Source organism: Tachyglossus aculeatus (genome assembly GCF_015852505.1).
Source record: "Tachyglossus aculeatus isolate mTacAcu1 chromosome 12 unlocalized genomic scaffold, mTacAcu1.pri SUPER_6_unloc_1, whole genome shotgun sequence".
Taxonomy (NCBI): Eukaryota; Metazoa; Chordata; class Mammalia; order Monotremata; family Tachyglossidae; genus Tachyglossus; species Tachyglossus aculeatus.
In genome coordinates this window covers 7,707,447-7,732,398 of record NW_024044828.1, presented here as the reverse complement: position 1 = coordinate 7,732,398, position 24,952 = coordinate 7,707,447, and the positions used below count along the sequence as shown (strand labels likewise).

Below are 24,952 nucleotides of genomic sequence, written 5' to 3'. Positions count from 1 at the left end.
ACATTTAAAAAGTGCTAGGCAATTTGGACTCTAGTTACTGTAGAGATTACTACTCCCCCGAGCATTGTTGTAATGGAAATAACAGGCTCCTTCCCACCAATGTGCCCAGAATCACCTACCGGTGCACAGTATCCAAATGGTATTTCCCTCAGAGGAACTGCATCGCTGATAAAATCCTTTTCAACACCGACAGAAAGTTTTTGAGGTTTTTTTGGGGGGGAGGGGGAGGGGAGTGGGATGTATATACACCACCTATGCACTTAGCATCATTTTTATGGTATTAAGTGCTAATTATATGTCAAATACTGACAAATGATGAGATAATTAGGTCAGACATAGTCCCTGTTCTGCTTGGGGCTCTCAATCTGTCTGAGAAAGATGTTCACTGTGACATCATACCCATCACACCAGATACACCCTGTACCATGATGACATGCCATTTTGTATGAATAAGCCAAATGGATATATCTTTTAGAGGATTTTTGTGGGTAATCCCTGAGCCCTCGCACTTGCCTCAGAACTGTTGTGTTCCCCTCCCAGATGCATGTAAATTATGGCATTACATGTGTCACAGAAATCCAGAGCTCTGAAAAATATGAATAATGGACATAAAAGTGATCATTCATTCATTCAATCGTATTTATTGAGTGCTTATTGTGTGCAGAGCACTATACTAAGCGCTTGGGAAGTACAAGTTTGCAACGTATAGAGACGGTCCCTACCCAACAACAGGCTCACAGTCTAGAAGGGGGAGACAGACAACAAAACAAAACATGTGGACAGGTGACAAGTCATCAGAAGAGATAGAAATCTTACTGCTGGGGAAGGAAAGGATTATTGTTGAGTTGCTCCTGCTGGGTATGTTTGCATTCCTAATGTAACCAGCTTCCCAAGATAATGGCAGTAAATTGTATTTTGTGCATGGCAAATACTAAGGGTGTTAAGTTTAGGGAAAGATGCTTGGGAGCTAGCTGGAAACTGACAAGAAGCCTGCTAAAATACAGGTGTAATTGACTACTTAGATGGTAAGCACTTAGTACAGTGCTTTGCACACAGTAAGCGCTCAATAAATCATCATCATCATCAATCGTATTTATTGAGCGCTTACTATGTGCAGAGCACTGTACTAAGCGCTTGGGAAGTACAAATTGGCAACATATAGAGACAGTCCCTACCCAACAATGGGCTCACAGTCTAAAAGGGGGAGACAGAGAACAAAACCAAACATACTAACAAACTTTATCTGAGAGAATCTTTACAAACCTGGGAGCTCTCATAAATGCTCCTAGCCCCTCCATTCTCTATCTTTCAAGAGGGGAAAAGTAAATTCTCATTTGTGCTTCTTCTCATACTATTAATCATTACAAAGTGAACAAAAGTGGAATGGTACGACCTGTCTCGGGCCTGGAACTCCCTCCTCCTTTATATCTGACGGAGATCACTCTCCTCACTGTCAAAGCTTATTAAAATCACATCTCCTCCAAGAGGCCTTCTGCGAATAAGCTTTTATTCCCCGTACTCCTTTGTTCTTCCGTGTCACCTTTGCACTTGGATTTGTACTCTCTAATTCACCCCACCCTCAGCCCCTCAGCACTTAAATACACATCCATAATTTAAGTACTTGTACTAATGTCTGTCTTTCCTTTCAGCTTATGCTTTTTATGGGCAGGAAACATGTCTACCAAATCTGTGTTATTGTACTATCCCAAGTGCCTGGTATAGTGCTCTGTACACAGTAAGGGCTCAAAACATAGTATTGATGGATTAGTTTGTACATTTTCGAATACTTGATATTTATGAAAATTGAGGTAATTCCTGAAATAGATAAATGCTCCATTTCGATCTCTTCTATGACCAAAGGTTTGCCTAGGGCTACAGAGCCCAAATGAAATGGAGGATTGATTATTTATCTGGAGTACCCCATCCAATTAGGAAATTCACTGTGTGACCAAGGAAGATGCAACCAGCCCATCTGCATGATGCAAGTCAGCTGGATAATAGTTCAGTCCTCCCCTTCATTTGAGCTGGGAGTTTCCAGTCGATATCAGGAAGCAGATAAGGTATCGCTGGCAATAAAAAATGAAGAGAAATTGACGCTCTAAAAATAGACCCATCTATATTTTCCCATTAGTAAGAAGAAAGCCTATTTACCTGGCTATTATAAGATGGAGGAAGAACCCCTGGGAAAGGACTCTTTAGAACTTGTTACCTGGCAACATGAGATTAATATAATTTTATTGCTATTCATTTTTCCCTTTATACATTGCTTCCAGGATTAGAAAAACCACGCAGAATGTGCATGTTGCATTCTGATTCCATGTGGTTCAGTGGTTTTCTTTGGTTATTGTGTAACTGTAAGGATAATGCCCAGAAAAAATCAAGCATGTGGCCTAGTGGAAAAATCATTGGCTTGGGAGTCAGGGGATCTGGGTTTCAATCCTGGCTTCATCACTTACTGGCTAAATGGCCATAGGCAAGCCACTTAACTTTTCTGAGCCCCAGTTTCCTCATCTGTAAAACGGGGATTAAATCCTATTCCCTTCTTCCCTGTGAATCTCATATGAGACAGGAACTGTGTCCAACTTGAATATGTTGTAACTATTCCAGCATTTAGTGCTTGGCACATAGTAAAAACTTAAATACCATTAAAAGTAAAACTGGGATTAACAAAGAAATAAGGATTATCCTTTACAAATGGGGGTATCTGGAAACCCAACAGATATGAAACAAAGACTAAAACAACAAGCAGCAATTATTTTGCAGATTAAGCCAAACTGAGGTAGGAAAATGATGGCAAGGAAACCAACTCGGTCTTCTGTGGCAGATGGATGATCATGGCTACCTTCCCTGAGCTACTAAATTCTAGTAGCTGTTGCAGAGTGAGTGGGTATGTTTTGTTTTCAGTGAGAAGTAGAAAGCAAGGGACTGTGGCTTCTGCATCTATGTTATTTGAATACCCAGTCCACAGTAGATGTCATTAAATATTGGTGTTGGTGATGGTAATAATGATGATGACACTTTGGTAAATTTACTATAGAAAGCATACAAGGAGACTATGGCCCTTTGTAAGGATTCTGTGATGCTTGTATACTGTTCTCAGAGCAGGGAATATTTAAAATCATCCTAAAACCTCTCCCACTCATCCTCTCTCCATGTTTATACTAAAAGCTTCCATATCCAAATCATTGTCTCCTTTGGGTAGTAATCAATTGCTTTCTTTCTTTTGTTGTGGGCAGGGAATGTGCCAGTTTATTGTTGTACTCTCCCAAGTGCTTAGTACAGTGCTCTGAACACAGTAAGTGCTCAATAAATACAATTCACTGACAGGCAAATAGCAGAGCTAGGATTAGAAGCAGAAGTCTTGAAGTGGCAGTAGGTGGAGAAATAAGGTGGGGAGATGAGATTAATCAGGGAAAACCTCCTGGAGGAGTTATGATTCGAGAAAGGCTTAAAATATGGGCAGAACAATGGTCTAAAAGTTGTGAAGGTGGATGGAGTTCCAGGCATGAGGGAAGGGGTGAACAAGTGGTTATTTTGGGGATGGGTGCCAAGGGGAGAGCGAGAGAGAAAGAAAGAAAAAAACACTTGTCATTATTTATATGTGTGATTTTATTTTTTACTTGAATTAAATTAAGGAACTTTATGTTTGCCGTCAGCTAAGCAGTGTTAGGGGGCAATTGTTATTTCCTCGAAGTGTTAGAGCACTGATTCAATTTACGTAAACCAGATAAGGCTTTTCTGAGGGGTAGCATAAAGTGTTTATTTTCCTAAAAGTAGCATATTGTTATGACAATCTTTCTAAAATTGCTTCTGCTTTAATGATACAGTTCTGATCACTAGCTTTTTCTGTATTGTTCAAATGTGTATATGTTGTTCCATTAGATGTGATTCTTTTGTACTCTTCCAAGTGGTTAATACAGTGCAGTGCACATAGTAAGTGCTCCATAAATACCATTGATTAATCAAATGTACTTTTAAATATAGCATGAAATGTGGCTTGACACAACTAATTTATATCAATAATACTGACCCCTCCTAAATACCTGAGCTAAGCATATGTGGGCAGCAAGATGTGGGGAACAGGGAATGAAGGTTAACTGAATAAGTGTTGACTCAAATCAGAGCCTAGAATGAAATGAACAGAGTCAAGAGAGTAGCGTTGGCATGTCGACAGAGACTGTGGAGGAAGGGATTGCTGAGAGAGGTGAGAGTTGAGGATCAAAACAGATAATTAAAGTGAGGGTAGGAGATTCAGCGAAATTATACAAGATGAAAATCTGAGTAACTGGGAATCAAAACCCCAGACTGGCTGAGAAGGCTCATGGACGTTAACAGGCAGAATGCTGGACAGAGGCATAACAAGAAATTGATACGTGATGGAGTGGATAAAAGATGAACTTCAACTTATCAATCAGTGCTATTTGAGTTCTTACTAAGGGCAGAGCACTGTACTAAGCACTTAGGAGAAGGCTAATTCTATTGTAGTCACATTCTCTGCCCATAATGAGCTTTATGCAAATGTTTTCACATTTATAATTTACTGCTTTGCATGTTGTTCCATTCTTAGATTCCTATGTTTCCCTCATAGAATACTTAGTCTATGTTCCCAAAATAAACCTGGAAGTTAATATTCATTATTTTATTCCTGTCTCAGTCTCAGATGCCAATAGGTCAAAAAAAAAGTGTTCTTTCCTGACTGATTGTTAATTAAAGGATTAATTAACCCTAATAACCAGAAGTTTCAAAATGCTGGTCATGTACCATTATTGTTTATTGCCAGTATTTGTTGAGCTCTACTTTTTGCATTGCATAAAGAAGCACCATGGCCTAGTGGAAATATCATGGGCCCTTCCAATGACTCTCTGGTTGATACAGCTGTGCTTTTGAGAACAGCAATCCTAGTGATTGAGCCCGTCATAAGAACCTCGACAGTGGTTCTCAGCTGGAACTGGTTCTAGTACTTTTGGAATAGGAATAAGGGGATAGAGAGAGGCTTCTCTCTCTGCAGCACCCATGGCCTAGTGGAAATATCATGGGCCTGGAAGTCAGAGGACCTGGTTCTAATCCCAGCTTTGCCAAATACCTACTTTGTGACCTTGGGCAAGTCATTTAACTGCTCTGTACCTCAGTTCTCTCAACTGCCTGATAGGGATTCAATACTCTATTCTACCTTCTACTAAGACTGCTAGCCCAATGTGGGACCTAATTATCTAATTAATTATCTAATTATCTCATATCTACCCCAGTGCTTAGAACAGTATGTGCCTAACAAATACCGCAATTATTATAGCACTATACTGGGTTTTGGGATTATTTTTTTTTTCTTCAAATGCCATCAGGTCATTTCCAATTCATATATGCCCCTAAATTATTGAATACTTCCCTGATTAGCACCAGTGTACTTTAAACTCATTTTTTCAAAACCCCTGACTTTTAGTGTCTTTCATCCCCACTAAGTTTGTAATATCCTCAGGGCAGGAATTCTGTATTATGGTGGTCTCGCAGAGAAAAGACTCAAATATTAACTGTGGTATTTTTAAGCACTTTCTGTCAAGTACTGTACTTAAACAACGGGAGAGATACAAGAAAATCAGATACGACATCAGCCCAGTTCTACATGGGACTCACAGTCTAAAGGGAAGGGAATGAAATTATTTAATCCTAATTTTACAGATGAGGAAATTGAAGCCCAAAGGTCACACAACAGGCAAGTGGAGGAGCCAAGATCAGAAACTGGATCTTTTGACTTGCAATCCTATGCTCTTTAACCTGGTCATGTGGTGATTGATTGATTGATAGAGATATAAATTGAGGACAGTCCCTACTAACAAGGTGTTTATACACGGAGGAAAGATAAAAACAGTAAAAGCTAACAATTACACATTAAAGTTAGTATATTTATTGCCGTTTCCCTTCCCCTTCCTTACACCCATACATGTATTGTTATTATTATGATACTTAAGCACTTACTTTGTGACAGAGGTTGTTCAAATGACAAATGTTTCAGATTACTACTAAAAATGGGTAACATTTATGTTGTCCTGGTCATAGATAAATGTTGTTCGATAGGGAGCCAAAGCATTTTCCCTCACAGCAGTTTTAAGCATAGCACTTGAGTGTGGCCTAGAGACAATTGCATAACCTAGTGGAAAGAACGCGAATCTGGGAGCCAGAGGACCTGAGTTCTAATGCTGGCTCTGCCATTTGCCTGCCGTGTGATCTTGGACAAATCATTTAACTTCTCTGTGCCTCAGTTTCATTATCTGTAAAATGGGGATCAAATACATGTTTGATTCGAAGTGGCTCAGCGTAAAGAGCACAGGTTTGGAAGTCAGAGGATATGGGTTCTAATCCAGGCTCTGCCACTTGTCTACTATGTGACCTAGGGCAAGCCAATTAACTTCTCTGTGACTCAGTTACCTCATCTGTAAAATGTGGATTAAGACTGTAAGCCCCACGTGGGACAACCTGATTACCATGTATCTACCCCAGCGCTTAGAACAGTGCTTAGCACATAATAAGCACTTAAATACCGTAATTATTATCAATTATTATGTTCTCTCTCCCCCTCAGATATTGACCCCCTTGTGGGGCAGGGATTGTGTACTACCAGATTATCTTGCATCTATCCCAGTGCCAAGTACAAGTGCTTGGCACATAGTAAGCATTTAAAAAATTCCAAAATTATTATTGTTACTCCCCTTCCAATGACTCTCTGGTTGATAGAGCTGTGCTTTTGAGAACCGCAATCCCAGTGATTGAGCCCATCATAAGAACCTCGACAGTGGTTCTCAGCTGGAACTGTTTCTAGTCCTTTTGGAACAGGAATAAGGGAATAGAGAGAGTCTTCTCTCTCTGCAGTAAAAGGTCTTTTGTCCCTGGTTCTCCAGTTGAGAACAGAGGCTAAGAATATTCAGTATTTCTGACTAGCATTCTGAAGCCTGGGAGAACTATATTCAGTATGGAGAGTATTTGTACTGTAAACTCATTGTGGGCAGGGAGCTTGTCTACAGACTCTGTTGGATTGTACTCTCCCAAGTGTTTAGTTCAGTGCTCCACACAAGGTGAGCACTCAAATACCATTAATTGATTGAGAGGTGCTAACTGAGTTGACATTACTTGGTTTGCTACTTTAGAGTGCAAGTACCTTGAGAGCAGCAATCTTGTCTTTCACTTCTAATGTACTCTCCCAAGCACTTAAGCACAGTGCTCTGCACACAGCATGTGCTTAATGAATGCATTGCTTGACATTCAGTTGAGAGCCATTTTGTTTAAGTTGCAGTGACCAGAAACATTTGTGACTGAAGGTGGACACTGGTGTGAAAGTGCTTTTGAAATTTATATTTTCAATTTTAGATAATGCATTGGATTCAGGAGAATGCGCTTGGCACTTTTTATTGAAACTGAGTAGTTTATTTATGTGTAAAAACATGTTTCCAAATAGTCTCATAATTATAATTATTTTTCTTTCATCTGAATTGCCTGCATTAGGGTAGTTTAGAATGCTATTAAATTTTCTGATGGACTTTGAAGCTAAGTGCTCTATTTAGCATTGCTTAAATTTTTATCGTGCTCTGGCAACCTGTTAACAGCTGTTCATGGTGTCTGCTAATTAAAGAGACTCAGGCTCAGTAAAGGTACTAGATTTTTGCAGTTCTCTATTCTCAAGCTCTTTGGTTTTACTTTAACATGATTATGAAAGCACCATTATTTTAAGGGACACTCAATTAGCTCCAAATTTATTGATCATAGCTGCAATGTCTTCCAATTACCAAATTGGTTAGTCCAATTCAGTATTTGGATTCAATTTAGGACACACACTTTTACATAGAGTATGAATGTATGACATCCTTGAAATGCCCAATTCAGTGCATTTTCTAAAGAAAAATAATTGTTTTATAGAGAATGGCACCTTCATTTTATTTTTTAATTTTATCATTTATCATTTATTTTATTATTTTATAATCTTCATTTTATCATTATTAGGAGTTTAATGAGGATCTGAGAATTATCACTGCTGTTAGAAAACAGTGGTCCATTATAATTCAAGTCTATTTTCACAGTAAAGGAGGCATTTGAAATGCAAACTTTAACACTTGGGGTGATAGGACCTGTTAGGTTTGCCAATTCAGAATTCTAAGATAACAAATTACTCTAAAATTATTCCCATTTTACTAATCCACTTTCCATTCTAGCAAAGTTCCCATAGTTTTACAACTTTTCTTTTTATTTGGGCTCAATGTCTCATTACTGCATTTACCTGTACCCATAGTATTTTATCACAATGTTGTCATTCTTGCAACTTGCCACATTTAGGAAAGCATATGCTGCAGTATTTGCCCATTCCAACACTGCACGGATGCAGACACGCTGTTTTATCCAGTATGTCTTCACTCAACATACCTGCAATTTCAGATTAAATGTTCCTACTTCCCTAACAGTGTTCTAGCCAACGTGTGTAGTGAGAACATGTATTATGATAGAACTGATTGCACTGCGTTAATAAACATATTGGGATAAAACTATTTCAGGAATTGGGATATGTGAAAGTGTTTAGCTATGCAGAGGGTTTAGAAGTTCTAAAAGCCCATTAGAGCCTATCTTCCTTTCAAGGGTTCCATTGAATTAATAATAACCCTTTTACTCATTTAGAGGCATTCACTCGATCTGAGAGATATTCCAAATAAAACAAAGACAATATTTGTATTAGTTAGGTTACTAGTTGTGTTTTTAAGTGGTTAGTGGTTAAGTGGTTAGTCTAAAGCCATGCAATATTAAAACCATGAGATACAAATCTCATTTCTTGACTTGAGCTGCAGGTAATTTTAATCCATTCACTAATCGATACTTTTGATGAACTGGTGTGATAGAATCATGTTTTTACAATATCAAGTGCAAATACAGATTTCAATGGAATTTCAGTTCAGGTTTGGCAAATTTATCAGTAAACAGATAATTATGTTTGGAGGATCACTTCATTGTGTTGCATGGTACAATATTTCCTTTTACTTTCTCCCTAAGGAGTAATTAGGAAAACTTGATAACGGAAGCCCACTACCATTGTTAGAAACAATGGGCCCTGGGAAGGAAGTCTAAAGAAAAAGTCTGAAAACTTTCCAGAAGTGGAATCCTCTGGGGGTCAGGCTGCTCTTTGCTTTTCAGTATAGCTTGCATACAGCTTCTCATAAAACAAATATCAAAGGTATTTATTGAGTGCTTGTGTGGAGTGCGTTGAGCTAAGCTCTTGGGAAAGTACAGTACAGCAGAGTTAGTAGGCATGAGCCTTGTCCACAGTCCACAGGGGAAGACAGACATTAAATTGGAATTTTGGATACAGGAAATATTAGAATACAAGAATATCTGCGTAAGTATTGTGGGGCTGGGTTGAGTATCAAAGTGCTTAAGAGCTACCCAGACAAATGCATAGTTGATGCAGAAGGGAGGGTGGATAAGAGAAATAAAAGGCTTAGTCTGGGATGACCTATAGGAGGATATATTTAAGATTTAAGGAAGGTTTTGAAGGAGATAATAGTGTACCCCTTATCTCAAAAACCTTCTATTTTCTGGTATAGTCTGTCCCCAGCTGTGCTGTAAAACAATGAGGCAAATAGTCCCCTGCAGCTTTTTACTAGTGTCCACAGAATAATTTGTGGTACACTGAAAATAAGAAAAATGATTCTGGTTGTCAGGTTTAAAAAGACATCACTTTTTATGACACTCTTTACAATTTATTTTTAAAAAATGGATTTTACAATGTCTCCTCACTTTGCCTTGAGAGCAGGGGGAAAAGGGAAGGGATTTCCAGGCTGTCCTTTGGGCCAACTACCTTCTCCAGACTCTGGTTTTCCTCAGTCGCCATAATCTTCCTGAACCAGATTAAACAGATCTTGCCAAATTTTGTAAATGGTCCCATGTGACATCATCATGTGAGGTTGCATAACTTATGTAACACATTATTTAACATTGGCCTGTTAGATCTATTCACAAATGCCATCAGGGGCCACCTCAGCTTTGCCATTCGTCTACTGTGAGACTTTGAGTAAGTCACTTAGCTTATCTGGGCTTCAACTTCCTCATCTGAATAATGGGGAAAATATAATTTACCTCATATAACTTCATAAGACTTCTGAGGACAAAATGAGATGGGTAATGTGAAAATATTTTTTAAAAATTATTAAAAATCATCATCCAAATTGTTATTTGAGATATTAATTATAAAATTCAAAAAAAAGGAACCTAAAGATCTTCCTTTCAGGCGGTCAGCTGTGACCAAAACGTGTTAAGACTGCCGTTCTGGCATATTCTCACAAGACAAAAAAAAAGCCCAGATTTGTAATCATTTTTGTCCTCTTTCAAGTATGAAATTTAACACAATAACCAAATTGTGTTTTCAATGTTTGCATTAAATTCCACTGTGGTATTTACATTCTGTAATTCTAGAGTGTGTTATCTCTGTCTATTCAATTAAGTTTTTTGAAAGAGTAGAGAACTTCTCATACTGTACTTCTTGGGCTGGCATAGTATTGTTAATGCTGAGTTGCATTATTTAAGATTTTGCTGCCCATATAAACTTCCTAAGGTAAGTCTTAGAATATGCAGTAATCATTTTTGTCCATTCGTCTTAGTTTAAGATTCAACACAAGGGTTGGTGTTTAATTGGGAGGTAGAGGAGAGAATACAAGAAAGATTCCCAAGATGTTTAAAATGAGCAGTAATTTCTCTTACCACAGAGTACTTTCCTTTCTGAACACTTCGGTGTCCTCGAACACCAGTTTTATGTCAACCATTGTTTCAGTGGTGAACAAGGGGTTGGGAGAGATGTTTTAAAAATAATTGAAATACACCTATTTCAAGCATCAGCATGTTCCAGCTTTCTCGAACATTTATCTATCGTTTCTGTGACCCTTTTGAAACCCCTCAGCGTGGCATTTGGAACCAATCTGTAACAGTTTGAAGTTCAGTGTTATAGTCCCTTCCCGATGTAATGGTAATGAGCACCAACCCCGTTGCCTGGGGAGGCTTAGCTTCTGCTTGAAATAGGCTTATAACAGAAACAGTCCAGCACTATGTTATGGCATTATGCCCCCCTAGCCTTCCATTGGGTTCTAGCTAAAGCTCCTAAGGCCTCTTTTTTTCTGGAAGGAATGCCTGCCTGGGGAGAATGAACAAATCACCAAGGTGATAACTGCCAGAAGCCAGAATTCCCAGCCTTCATGCTTGGTTGCCAGTGCCCAGGAAATTACCTAGAGTCAGTTGTGCCCATTAGAGGGATTCTTGAATTTGCTAGGCCTGGTGAATCTAGTGGAAGATGCCTTTTTGTCTCTTCTAGGCCCCAGTAATCAAATTGATTCTGGGAAAGGTGCCACAGCACCTGGGTATCAAGAATGGCTTGGTGTATGGTCATAAACTTTACAGTCTGTGTGGGAGTAATGTGCCATTCATTATTGTGTCATTTCTTTGTTGAAAAACAAAGCACTTTGCTAGGTTTGTAATTATCTCTTTCATTAGGGGTCTTATCCCGTAAGACACAGTCCTGGTTTTGTATAACTTGGGCAGGGCTGGGAAAGCTAGCCTCTCAAATAGTGCATAAGCTATTGATAGGAAAATAACCCAGCTGTAACGTGGACTTAACAAGGCCTTCTGCCAAGTATTTCTTCAGTGTATGTAGCCCAGACTTCAGCAAATAACAAACTCATAGTACTATTCATCAGGTGTTGTCTTTTAGATGTCTCCATCCATGACTAGCATTTATGCTATTTCGTTTACCCCGATTTTCAGCTCTCACAGATGGAACAATTCTATGCAATCAGATTTTATGTTCCTGCTCCCTTAGGGGAGCCAGATCCTGCTAAATGACAGAAGTATTGCCATGTAGGGAGCAGTAAAGCGGTAGAACACAAAGAAAATTCCATCAGAGCACTTGGCCGTGTAGTTGAAGAACCGGCCCTGACAACCAGAATTAATTATAAATGCTTGGCTCCTTGGATATCCTACTGGTAATTGAATATGCACATTTCTGAATGCTGTTGGTGACCAAAGCAAGGAATCGTATCTATTTAACTCTGTTGTACTCTCCCTTAATGCCAGTGCTCTACACACAGTAAGCACTCAATCAATACCACTGATTGATTTTCACTTGATGCATCGTAGGAGAAGGGATTCCTAAACTCTGAAGGCCATATGATTTGAATTGCTCTTCCGATACCCTTTTACTCATAAGCTTTACCTAGTGGGGTCTGAAAGTGTTTCAGTAGTGTGAAAAATTAATGAAGAAAGTTTGTATTGCCGCCAAATTTTTCAGGTAAAATTAGATGAGACTTTTGTCAGAGGTGTCCTCAGCACACAAAAACATGTAGGTAGAGTTACCTTAGCGTTTGTGGTTATTCCACTTTCTTAGTGTCTTATGGGAAGGCCAGCAATGATCTATATATGGTGAAGCTTGGTTAAAGTGTGGCCATCCCTCAACAAACATTCTGGTCCAGAGGTGATGTTATAGAAAGTGATTTAGGTAGACTGCAATGGAAGATAAGGGGCACAAAGCACGACAGTGGCTGTGAACTGATGTGGTTGGCAGGAGTGCTTGTTTTTAAAGCTTGTTTCAAGCAGTATCTATAGATTTGTTTCTTCCCTTAATCAATCAATCTTTTACTGAGCGTTTACTGTGTGCAGAGCACTGGAGCACTGCACTAAGTGCTTGAGAGAGTTCAACCTAACAGAGTTGGTAGATATGTTCATTGCCCACAAGGAGCTGAGGCCTAGAATTGCTAGGTTTGAGTTTTACATGTTTTAAAAGTTGGAAGAATAACAGTGATGAGTGACCACATCCATGGACAGCAACCTTCAAATTCACTTCTGATTTGTTAAAAATGTCCATTCTTAAAAACCCTAGATGGAGGTCATCGAGTACCATACCTCATGGGGAAAAGATGCCTCTCCCTCTTCTTCTTTTCCAGAGTTGTTTTGTTTGATTTTTTTAAAGTTGAATTCACCATAGCACATGCTCCACCCAGAAGCATGCTCTTTCAGAACAATGATTTGGACAGGATTCTTTTTCCTCTACCCCTACATGAGGGAATCCGGAACAAACTCTTGGCAGACCCTGCTTCTTTCCATCTGTTGGGCTGGAAGCATGCCTGCCTTCATCCTGGAGAGGTTCCCTCCCAACACCCGCCCTTATGTGAGGCTGACTGCCCAGGGTTGGAGGAGTGTGGATTTTAAGATGGGCAGCCTTCAAGGCCCCAGATCCCTTCAATTTTGTGGAAAGGCCCTGTCTGTCCCAGAAGAAACCCCCGTTTCTCTGCTTGCTGGGATTTGGGATCATGAGGTGCCCTGAAATAATGGACCTGAGAAAGGGGGGAGGATTGGAACCATTGTTCTGTGTGGAAGCTGTCAAGCAGGTGCAGGAAATTTGCATGTAGCTTTAGCTTTAATAACAGGGCTGATTGGGGAAAATAGTACTTAGGCGACTATGTGAAATCAGACCAACCAACTAGTGTGAAAGCCGTCAGGCTCCGAATCCAAGTAATAAAAAATTCAATAAAGTGTTTGAAAACAATATGCCACACTGGTGGAACGTGCCAAAGGGAAGAACCAATCTAACTAGGAGAAACACAGAATCTTGTTCCAGTTCACTTGTGGGGAATTGAGGGACAATGTGGGCTACAACACTGTGTTAAGTACTGTGATAGGGTCAGGATAATCAGACTGGACACAATCCTTATCCTAAATGGAACTCACAGTCTAAGAAATCCGTATATGTATGTGGGGGTGAGGGAGTGGCGACTTTCTTATTCTCAGTTGGGATGGGGAAATTGAGGTTCTGAATGGTTATGATTTACCCAGATCATTCATTCTGACAGTGATTTAGGTAGAATTGGACCCCAGGTCTCCTAATCCTGTGTTCTCTGCACCAGGTAATGTTGACCCTCAGGATAAGTGAAGCAACATGGCCTAGTGGAAAGAGAACGGGGCTAGGAGTCAGAGGACCAGTGTTCTTATCCCAGTTCCATCATTTGCCTGCTATATGACCTTGGGCAAGTCGCATAACTTTTCTGTGTTTCCTCATCTTTAAATTGTTAATAAAATATGTTTTCTGGATATTAAGCCCCATGTGGGACAGGGGCTTTGCCCAACCTGCTTATCTTTTATCTACCCAAGAGCCTAGTACCACAGCTTGCCAATTAGAGAAGCAGTGTGGCTTTGTGGAAAGAGCATGGGCTTGGGAGTCAGAGGACATGGGTTCAAAGCCTAGCTCCACCAACTGTCAGCTATGTGACTTTGGGCAAGTCGCTTAACTTCTCTGTGCCTCAGTTACCTCATCTGTAAAATGGAGGTTAAAACTGTGAGTCCCCCGTGGGACAACCTGATCACCTCGTAATAATAATAATAAAGGCATTTATTAAGCACTTACTATGTGCAAAGCACTCCCCAGCACTTAGAACAGTGCTTTGCACATAGTAAGCACTTAATAAATACCATTATTATTATTATTACTATTGTTCTAATGCCGACTCTGCCACTTGTCTGCTGTGTGACCTTGGGCAAGTCACTTAACTTATCTGTGCCTCCATTATCTCATCGGTAAAATGGGGATTCATTCATTCAATTGTATTTATTGAGTGCTTACTGTGTGCAGAACACTGTACTAAGCACTTGGGAAGTACAAGTTGGCAACATATAGAGATGGTCCCTACCCAACAACGGGCTTATAGTCTCGAAGGGGAGACAGACAACAAAACAATACATGTAGACAGGTGTCAAAGTGGTCAGAACAAATAGAATTAAAGCTATATGCACATCATTAACAAAATTAATAGAATAGTAAATATGTACAAGTAAAATAGAGTAATAAATATGTGCAGATATATACACAAGTGCTGTGGGGAGGGGAAGGAGGTAGGGTTGGGGGGATGGTGAGGAGGAGAGGATAGAGGGGGCTCAGTCTGGGAAGGCCAATTGGAGAAAGTGAGCTCTCAGTAGGGCTTTGAAGGGAGGAAGAGAGCTAGCTTGGCAGATGTGCGGAGGGAGGGTATTCCAGGCCAGGGAAAGGACGTGGGTCGTGGGTCGATGGTGGGACAGGCAAGAATGAGGTACAGTGAGGAGGTTAGCAGCAGAGGAGCGGACTCTGTGCAAAGCACTCACCAGCGCTTAGAACAGTGCGAGGTGATGGAGAGCCTTGAAGCTGAGAGTGAGAAGTTTTTGCTTGATTCGTAGGCTGACAGGCAGCCACTGGAGATTTTTGAGGAGGGGAGTAACATGCCCAGAGCGTTTCTGCACAAAGAAGATCCGGGCAGCAGAGTGAAGTATAGACTGAAGTGGGGAGAGACAGGAGGATGGGAGATCAGAGAGGAGGCTGATGCACTAATCCAGTCGGGACAGGATGAGAGATTGAACCAGCAAGGTAGCGGTTTGGATATAGAGGAAAGGGCGGATCTTGGCAATGTTGCGGAGCTGAGACTGGCAGGTTTTGGTGACGGATTGGATGTGTGGGGTGAACAAGAGAGCGGAGTCGAGGATGACACCAAGGTTGTGGGATTGTGAGACGGGAAGGGTGGTAGTGTCATCTACAGTGATGGGAAAGTCAGGGAGAGGGCAGGGTTTGGGAGGGAAGATAAGGAGTTCAGTCTTGGACATATTGAGTTTTAGATGGCAGGCAAACATCCAGATGGAGATGTCCTGAAGGCAGGAGGAGACGCGAGCCTGGAGGGAGGGAGAGAGAGCAGGGGCAGAGATGTAGATTTGGGTGTCATCAGCGTAGAGATGATAGTTGAAGCCGTGGGAGTGAATGAGTTCACCAAGGGAGTGAGTATAGATAGAGAACAGAAGGGGACCAAGAACTGACCCTTGGGGAACCCCTACAGTAAGGGGATGGGAAGGGGCGGAGGAGCACACAAAGTAGACTGAGAATGAATGGCCGGAGAGATATGAGGAGAACCAGGAGAGGACGGAGTCAGTGAAGCCAAGGTTGGATAGCGTATTGAGGAGAAGGGGATTAAAAGTGTGAGCCCCACGTGGGACAACTTGATTACCCTGTATCTACCCCAGCGTTTGGAACAGTGCTTGGCACATAGTGCTTAACAAATACCATAGTTATCATTATTAGTAGTAGTAGTAATAATAAATAGTAGGCACTTAACAAATGTTAATAGTAGTAGTAGTAGTAGTAATGATGGCCCAGGGTTGGCTATAAAGGTATGGAGAGAAGGGGCCAGGTAGAAAATGGCAATCTGAAATGAGCAGTTGAAGAAGGAAGAGGAGAGACACCAAAAACTCAAGATAGGTTCTGGACTCTCAGCTAGTTATGTGATATTATGGGATAACACATTCACATTGAAGGAATCTAAATTCCCAGGTCAGTGCTATCACTGTATTGGAGCATTGCAGGGATGGCCATATTTGCCTCCCCAACCTCCCAAGATGGCTGCTGCTTCAGACATTCAAGATGGCTTCCTCACCAGAAACCTTGTCAAGGTGGCTACCACACAGGATCCCAGTCCACCCACTGGGGCCTAGCTACCCCTAACCTTCTGCTGCATGTGGGCTAGCCATCCTTAGATTTGTCTTTTTCAAGGAGATTCAGAGGGCAAGAGGGACATGCACTCAGCGAAGAAGACACACATAGACAGAAAAAGCAGCGTGGCTCAGTGGAAAGAGCACGGGCTTTGGAGTCAAAGGTCATGGGTTCGAATCCCGCCTCTGCCAACTGTCAGCTGTGTGACTTTGGGCAAGTCACTTAACTTCTCTGGGCCTGTTACCTCATCTGTAAAATGGGGATTAAAACTGTGAGCCCCCGTGGGACAACCTGACCACCTTGTAACTTCCCCAGTGCTTAGAACAGTGCTTTGCACATAGTAAGTGCTTAACAAATACGATTATTATTATTATTACTATTATTATTAAAGGAAGACAGAGGAAAAACATATAGGCCATAGCATATAAGCAGTAGCAACATATAGAAATCCTTGTACCAACTCCGAGGCAACATTCAAACAATTTCAATGTAGAGTGGAGGAGCAGCAATTGGAAAAGCGGATACAACAGACACTGTCAGTGCCAAGGCTGCCCAGAAATCTGGCTTCCTCTAGCCCCCCGAGGGCAGCTAAGCAACTGCAGCAGGGAGCTCAGATACGGATCTCTTCAGTTTATCTCTGCCAGGATGGATGCCAGAGAGAATCTGAGAAAAGAAACCCTTTGAAATTCCGGAAAGGGGCATACCTCATCCATGAGCTGAAGAGACCTTACACCCTAAGAAATTAAAGATTACCGGAAAGTAACCTCAGTATTATTATATGTGATTAATGAGTATTGTTATTTTAAGTGCTTTATAATATAAAATATCTTTCTTCTTGCTGGATATTGTACTTTATCAAAGGACAGTAGTATTCAGTTTCCTTAGAAGCACATGATTGATGCAGACTAGAATGAAATCAATGACAAATGTCATCCAATCTATCTGACAGCTTTCCCTCTTGTACCTTTACTTTCTCTTGGACAAAGGTTGCTTTGCACACAAAGCAAATTTCAGCCTGTGCTACGCATTTGGGGCCTTGTCCACTGATCCCCTTGATTGTCTTGTAAAATTTATTAAAGTCTTTAGGAGCTTTATCGAACAAAATATTCTTAATGTAGAGAGAGCAATAGAAAGCATATCAATGACCTAATCTTTGGTAGAGATTATGAATCAATTGGCAATTAAAATAGATCCTCCCTAGAAAGAGGGAATTTATTGGTTTAAACACTGGCTAAAAGGAAAAGTGATACCTTATTACTAATTGTAATCAGCCTTGGAATCCTATAGGGGAAAACTGATTCTTAAATGTGCAGAAAAGATTGTCATTATAACTAGTGTGTACTTCATTGGATTAGCAGCAGAGTAGTGTGACCTCATGGAACGAGCACAGGCCTGGGACTTAGAAGACTTGAGTTGATGATGATGGTATTTGTTAAGCATTTACTATGTGCCAAACACTGTTCCAGGACCTGGGATAGGTAGGTTATGAAGAAGCAGTGTGGCTTAGTGGAAAGAGCACGGTTTTGGGATTTAGAGGTTGTGGGGTCTAATCTCAGCTGCACCATTTGTCAGCTATGTGACCTTGGGCAAAGTCACTTAACTTCTCTGTGCTTGTTACCTCATCTGTAAAATGGTGATGAAGACTGAGCCCCATGTGGGACAACCTGATTACCTTGTATCTACCCCAGTGCTTAGAACAGTGCTTGGCACATAGTAAATGCTTGACAATATCATAATTATTATTACCAATTTAGTATTTACTCACTGCCTCATGTGTTGAGCATTACATTATAAAAGTATAAAGACTGTTGCTTGTTGAAGTATGGACCAACTAATAGCAAAGAAAGATAATAACTCTCTGGGGTGGATTAATTATAATCCTGATTAATATTTTCTAATATTATCTTCCTCTAACACTTTACCTAACCTACTGTAAATGTAAAGGAATGTGTATAGTCACATTAGGAATATTTATCTGTCTTAATAGCAACTCCCTGATCCTGTTGTACAGCCAGAGTATCTCTCTCCAGTCTGTGTGGTTCGACAATTTGTGAAAGCTAACATAATCTATTCTTGTGAGGCTGTATATTGAAGAGATTTGTAGCAGTCTTTTAAACTGGTGGAATTTCCATTCAGCTGTGTTGCTTTAGTAAATCTCTGTCTTCCCAACTTATATTGTGTGTGTATATGTGTGTGTGGCCATTGAGATATCAAAAGATATTATGAATTATGACAAGAATGTATATTAGAAGGAACATTCCAAATCATTAGAGTGAAAGTAAGCAGCCTAGCCTAGTGGAAAGACCATGAGGAATCAGGAGGCCTGGATTCTAATCCTGGCTCAGGCAAATGCTTGCCAAGTGACTGTGCCTCATTTCTCATGTTCTCCCTTCTTCATAGACTGTGAGCTGCATCTGGGACCGAGACTATATCCAACCTAATTAACTTGTATCTACCCTAGTGCTTACAACAGTGTTTGACACATAGCGAGTTCCTAACAAATACCTTAAAAAAGGATAACTTCCTTTATTTCTAGTTGCCGTTTATTGCCATATGCCAGACTGAATGCTGACCATGTTTGTGACCATTATGGCGTGCCCATAATGCCATATGGAAATATGACATATGGCATGACCATATGGCATGATATTTTGGAATGTTTTTCATGTGAGGGGCTTCTGATCTTTTGTAAGAATCATCTTCCCTTGAATTTTTCTAATTTAAAGCAACTTGATAATATTTGAGCATATACAAGCCGTAACTACTCTAGTAAACTAAGTCATTGTTCCAAATCAGAATTTATAGAACTTTTAAACTGTTCATTCTTGTCAACTTGTGAATAGCTTCCTGTCTAGTTCAGGAACTGATGAAAGCACTTCATATGTTGCTATATTTTCTCCTTATGTGTAAGGTTGATTTATTCATTTAGTATTATACATGTTTTTATACTAAGTGCTTAATACTGTACTCTGCACACAATAAGCACTGAATAAATACCATTGATTAAGTGTAATTAATTCATGGAATGCTTTTTGTTTTCTCTCTAGGTTGAAGAATGGCTCTGCTTAAACTGCCAGACCCAAAGAGCAATATCAGGGCAACTTGGCAAGGAGGACAAAATACCACCATCAGTACCATCCATCCTTGCCCAGTCGGTACCCAAGTCATCTGCTGGTCCTCCAAGTGAACCTCTTCTGACAGAGCAGCCTTTCCTGAAAATGCCAGTCCTGCCACCACATGCAGTAGAAACAAAGAAAGAACAAGAAGCTCAAAATGAAGTTGTCAAAGTAGCACAAGAAGTCACCAAAATACCTTCCCTTGAGGAAATAGGCTCCAAAGAAAGCACAGATCAGAAACTAGAAAAAAGTAAACTGGAAAGAGATAAGACAGCAGATTCTGAAGACAAAAAGCCACCTTCACAGGAGGAGCAAAAGCAAGATGTAAGTCAGTTTAAGGAACAAATTGTTGAAGAGAAGCCACAAGACACAGGACCTCCTGAAAAGGAGGAAGTTGATAGACAACCACAGGTTAAAACTGAGGATTTACCCTCCGGAATTCCAGAGTCTACATCTAAAGATGAAAAAACTCAACATGAAGAAACCCAGGCTCAAGGAACACCATTAAAGAGATCTGATCAGGTTGAATTAGTCAAAGAGAAAACAGTAAGTATTTTTTTTCATAAAATGTGTTACCCTCAATTAGCTTGTGTGGTTTTACCACTACTGTATTTCTGATCATTCACACTTTATACATTCATGTATGTGTGCTGTACATACATGATAGCATGTATAAAGGAAAGAAAAAAATGAAAGGTTATTAATTTCCCAGGCTTCTTCCCTACCCTATAGGCATTCAATGAATACTCTTGATGAAGAAGCAGAAGTAAATTTGGGGTACATTGGAAATTTGGATGATTCCAGAAAGATAAATGGAAACCTTTACCTTTTACTTCAGCAAACCAGGGTCATTTCTTTGTTATCATATCATAACTATGCTTGATTTCATGAAGTTATGATAGAGGACATAGAGGAAGTTGTTACAACACTGAATGTCCACACCTAGGACATTCAAAAGGAAAATAGAAGGCCAAAATCTAACCATTCTGGCCAATATCTGAATGGAAGTATGAATCATAATAATAACAATAATGACATTTGTTAAGCACTTACTCTGTGCCAGGCACTGGACCAAGCTTTGGGTTGGATACAAGCAAGTCAGGTTGGACACAGTCCCTCTCCCATTTGGGGCTAATAGTGTCAATCCCCATTTTACAGATGAGGTAACTGAGCCACAGAGAAGTAAAGTGACATGCCCAAGGTCACACAGCGGACAAGTGGCAGAGCCAGGATTAGAGCCCATGGTCAGGGAAAGGCAAGCAGGTACACAGCAAAGAGCTGCCAGGAGAGATAATTTTGGTCTCAGTATTCTGTTATAAAATTTTAGCTACACATGATAGGTAGGTATAGTTTTCCATCCCTATCAGTGAAAGCAAAGTCCTCCCAGAAAACCCCTAGGACCTCTGGGAAATGTAAACAACTAGTCCCTTTGTTTCCTGGGTCAGAATAGTAATAGTATTGGTATTTGTTAAACACTTTCTATATGTCGAGCACTGTTTTAAGTCCTGGAGTAGGTTCAAGTTAATTAGGTCAGATACAGTCCCTGTCCCACATGGGGCTCACAGTCTAAATAGGATGGAGAACAGGTATTGAATCCTCATTTCATAGTTCAGGAAACTGAGGCACAGACAAGTTGTGACTTGCCCAATGTCACCCAGCAGGCATCTGGCAGAGGAGGGATCAGAACTCAGGTCCTCCGACTCCCATGCCGTGGCTCTTTCTTCTAGGCCACATCGCTCCTGTAATGCTTTCATTTTCTTCCCTACAGTTTCCTGGCCAGACCTGATTAGAGAGTTTGAAAAACAGTGCTTTTCAGAAGACTGGCTAGGTGACCATTTCCATCAATAACACTTAAGATTTGTGGTGACCAAAAAAAGTAGTACTTATTTAGTGTCCAATTGATGCAATGTATTAAGTGCTTAGCAGTAGTGATACAGATGATACTTTTGGCATATATTGGCAACATCTTCCTCCTCTCTTCATTGTTTAGTACTGTAATGTTTCATTAACGGTGCCCAAGTGTTACTTCGGTACAGTGCGTTACTTTCATCAGGTTCATCATTCAGATTAAATATCATTGCAGTTGTACCCTAGGATATATTTTCATTTGAAATGTAGACTACTGGCCAGCTTTCAACTTCTGTTAAGAAGTTTTGTAATGTAAAAAACAAAATTAGTGGTTCCTTTTTTTAAAAAATTTTCGAAGCTGCTATGTGGTGACAGTATGACATTAAGAATGTATTTTATCAGGTGACACCTGATTGAAATATCAAAATTCAAGGTTTTAATGTTATTTACTCCTTGAGTCAAAATTGGACAGCTAAAATTCCTCTGCGGTATGTGTGAACTCACAATAGATATGAATTGTTATCCTGTTGACTAAACCATTGTGGATTCCTTTTCTCTTTGAAACTAGACTTTGCCGTTCTCAGTTGTGCTTGATTATAATAGGTGTCATTACAAAAAGAAATACCTGCTATTAAATCTTCCTACAATATGGAGCAAAAATTCACAAAGTGAAGTGAAAATTTGAAAACATTACAGATTTTACTAGGTTCTTACCCATTTTCCTTGGGAGCCTTGCGTCAGCTGTTTAATGCCAAAGGGTGGATAGGAAGTTAGTTGTTCCTTTTTCTCCAAGTTGGAAAACAAACTTTTGTTTTTGTAAAGGCCAAGTAATACCATACAAAGCTTGCCTTCTAAATGCATGGTCAATATTGGGGCATCAGGGCAGTTTGGTGTCTTGCCATATATTTAATGCCCGATAAATTCAAAGTAAATGGAGAAGCTTTTGATGGAAAGAGGACTTTGAAAAATCTCTGAAAGGTTTTAACACAAGGATTGACAGTATGTACATAAATATACTAGATCGGGAACCACTTGCTCTGGTGTATTATTGAAAGTACAACATATATTGGTTTGAAAAATAATAGAATATATAATTTTGTTATTTTAAATATTATCCAGCTTAGAGGAAGCAGATGTCTGCAAATTTTCTTGGGATCAACTCTAAATCTCTAAAATGCTAGTCTTTCCTTTTTATTCGTGGTTCATTTGGAAACTAACACAGTATTTGTGAATTTACATAGGGTGCTCCCCATAACATTTAATTTTTCTGTTGTATGGTTCAATTTGAATTTGGGTACTATCCTCTCCTACTTATGAAATCAAGCCAATGTTCTAGGCACACATTGCTCACTAACAGGTAATTGAGATTCCTTCAGGTTTTGTTAATGATGGTATTAAATCCTGTGTGCTAAGCAAAATTGTGAGTGTTGAGTAGATGATAGGTAATCAGATCTGTTGTGACTCAAAAACATAGAAATACTTTTGTGGTGCTAGTTCTATTGTCCTGCTACCTGGAACTTGACCAACTTGGAAACTCTAGAAATCAACAGTGTTTAATATTTCCGTACAAAGGCAATCCTGGAAAACTCACTTTTTCCTGGGAAAATCTCTACCCTGCAGCAAGGGTTGACTGGGATCAAAATAAATCTTAAGTTCTGTTGGGGTTTGGCAGGGTTAGGTTATACTTCTTCTTGAGCTCTCCAACTGAGAGTCCAAGCAGAACTGTACTGAGCACTACAGGCTAGACAAGCATCCAGGATACATGCTGGGGGAAAATTTGACATAATATGAACTATTGAAAACTGCTTTTTAGAGTCTGTGATGTAAAGATAGTTAAGATACTATAATCAGAATTCCTGTTCTCATGATTTATAAATTGAATATACAAATGAATATAATATTCACTAAATCAGGCTTCCATGAAGGAGTGTGTAAAGCAGTAACCGTCAATTGGGTTGAAACTGATACACAGTCTTTTCTGGGATTTTGGTGGTGTGCCCTCAGTTGTCAAGGGAAAGTGGAAATCTAATGTACAATTCTCAAAAGGTATTCCTTTTCTGGTGGCAGTGTTTCATTCTAACAGAGGCTGGATTTGATGCCACAGGCTGGAAGTACAGGCCACATGCAGGGTCTCTATCAGGACACCGGACAGCCACAGCCTGGGTATTCTGGGGCTTGGACTTCTTTCAGATCTGCTGAAAGCTTACTGGGGAGGGTAATGAAGGGAGGGAGTGAAAGAGTTAGGCTACAATGCAGTCCACATGTGTCCAGATCCCTGATCCAGGCCCAATTCCTTTCCCTGCCTCATTCTAAATCCCCTCTCCCACTGCTCCTGATATACCCCTTGTCATCCTCACAATCAAGTAAAATCTCTGAACAGGTGCTGGATCTGCTGTAACCACTGTGAGCCATTTTGAGACTCTCTAGTACGTCCTAGGAAAACTCCTCACCTTAGAGAGAGTCTTCAGAGGCTTTCTAGATCCAGACCCTCCAGACCACCCCCAGGCGAGGGGCAGAGTGGCACAAAGTCACAGCATTGGCTGAGATCACCTATCAGCCAAATGGTGAAATACTCCAGGGACGAATACTTGAGTGCCTCCACACTGAGACATTGAGAAGCCTCTTCATAATCCATTTTGTATGTGTTCAGCTCTGGAATCTGATGCTGAATTGATAAATGAATATACCCTAACACATTGGCCGGCCAAATCCCTTCAATGAGTCTTCAGTGGAAATTTGAAATAGCTAAAATACTAAATCATTAAAATATCCCATACAGTGTTTGCTTCGTTTCTGACATACGTGGGGTGTGCAAATACAGCATCGATCAGAAAATCCTCTTTTCCTATAAGACCGTATTTGTGCAAATATTGTCAATGATTAAACCAATGAAAATCAATTTTGATGAGAAAGTTGGATTTTGTTTAAAGTAAAATGGTTTTGCAGAATCTACATAAAAGTAAAACTCCAGCTTCTTGGAGATGGTGAATTGAAAAGCTATTCATGTAAACATATGGTATGATTATGATTATTTCATATTTGTGTTTTAATTAACTGAACTCATAAATTCAATCCAAAAATGGCCCTATTTTTCAAATCATGAGTCTACAAAGATATGATAAACCCTTAATGTTAGGTGTCTCATTGCCAAATATCTTAAGCACATTTTAATTAAAATTGATGTGAATCAATTGTATGATGTGCAGTTTTATTCTCAAAATACTACATTAGTTTTCTTAAACTATCAATTTTCCCCATTAAGAACAGGCTAAGCTCCATAATTTTACCATCCAGGTAGAACAAGAGGAGGTCTATTCTGTTTCTCTAATATGAGAATGCCCAGTTGTCAGATATTTTTGACTACTGTTTCAGAGTTGTTTGGGGCAGCATATGATGGGGTGACATGTACAAAATTCACTTCCAATGAACTACTCCTAGTACAATTCACTGGAAGTGAATTTTGTGGAATGGTAGATGA

At 39.9% G+C, this 24,952-nt stretch overlaps 1 protein-coding gene across 5 annotated transcripts in view; it reads left to right on the top strand.

The window, feature by feature from the left end:
- Positions 1 to 24,952, top strand: part of PCLO (piccolo presynaptic cytomatrix protein) — a 299,418-nt gene that overhangs the window by 125,884 nt on the left and 148,582 nt on the right. For all 5 annotated transcript variants that reach the window (XM_038741414.1, XM_038741412.1, XM_038741411.1 and 2 more), the window contains one exon: positions 19,558 to 20,172. In XM_038741414.1, coding sequence (XP_038597342.1) covers positions 19,558 to 20,172 — 615 coding nt within the window. The remainder of the gene's footprint in view (positions 1 to 19,557; positions 20,173 to 24,952) is intronic.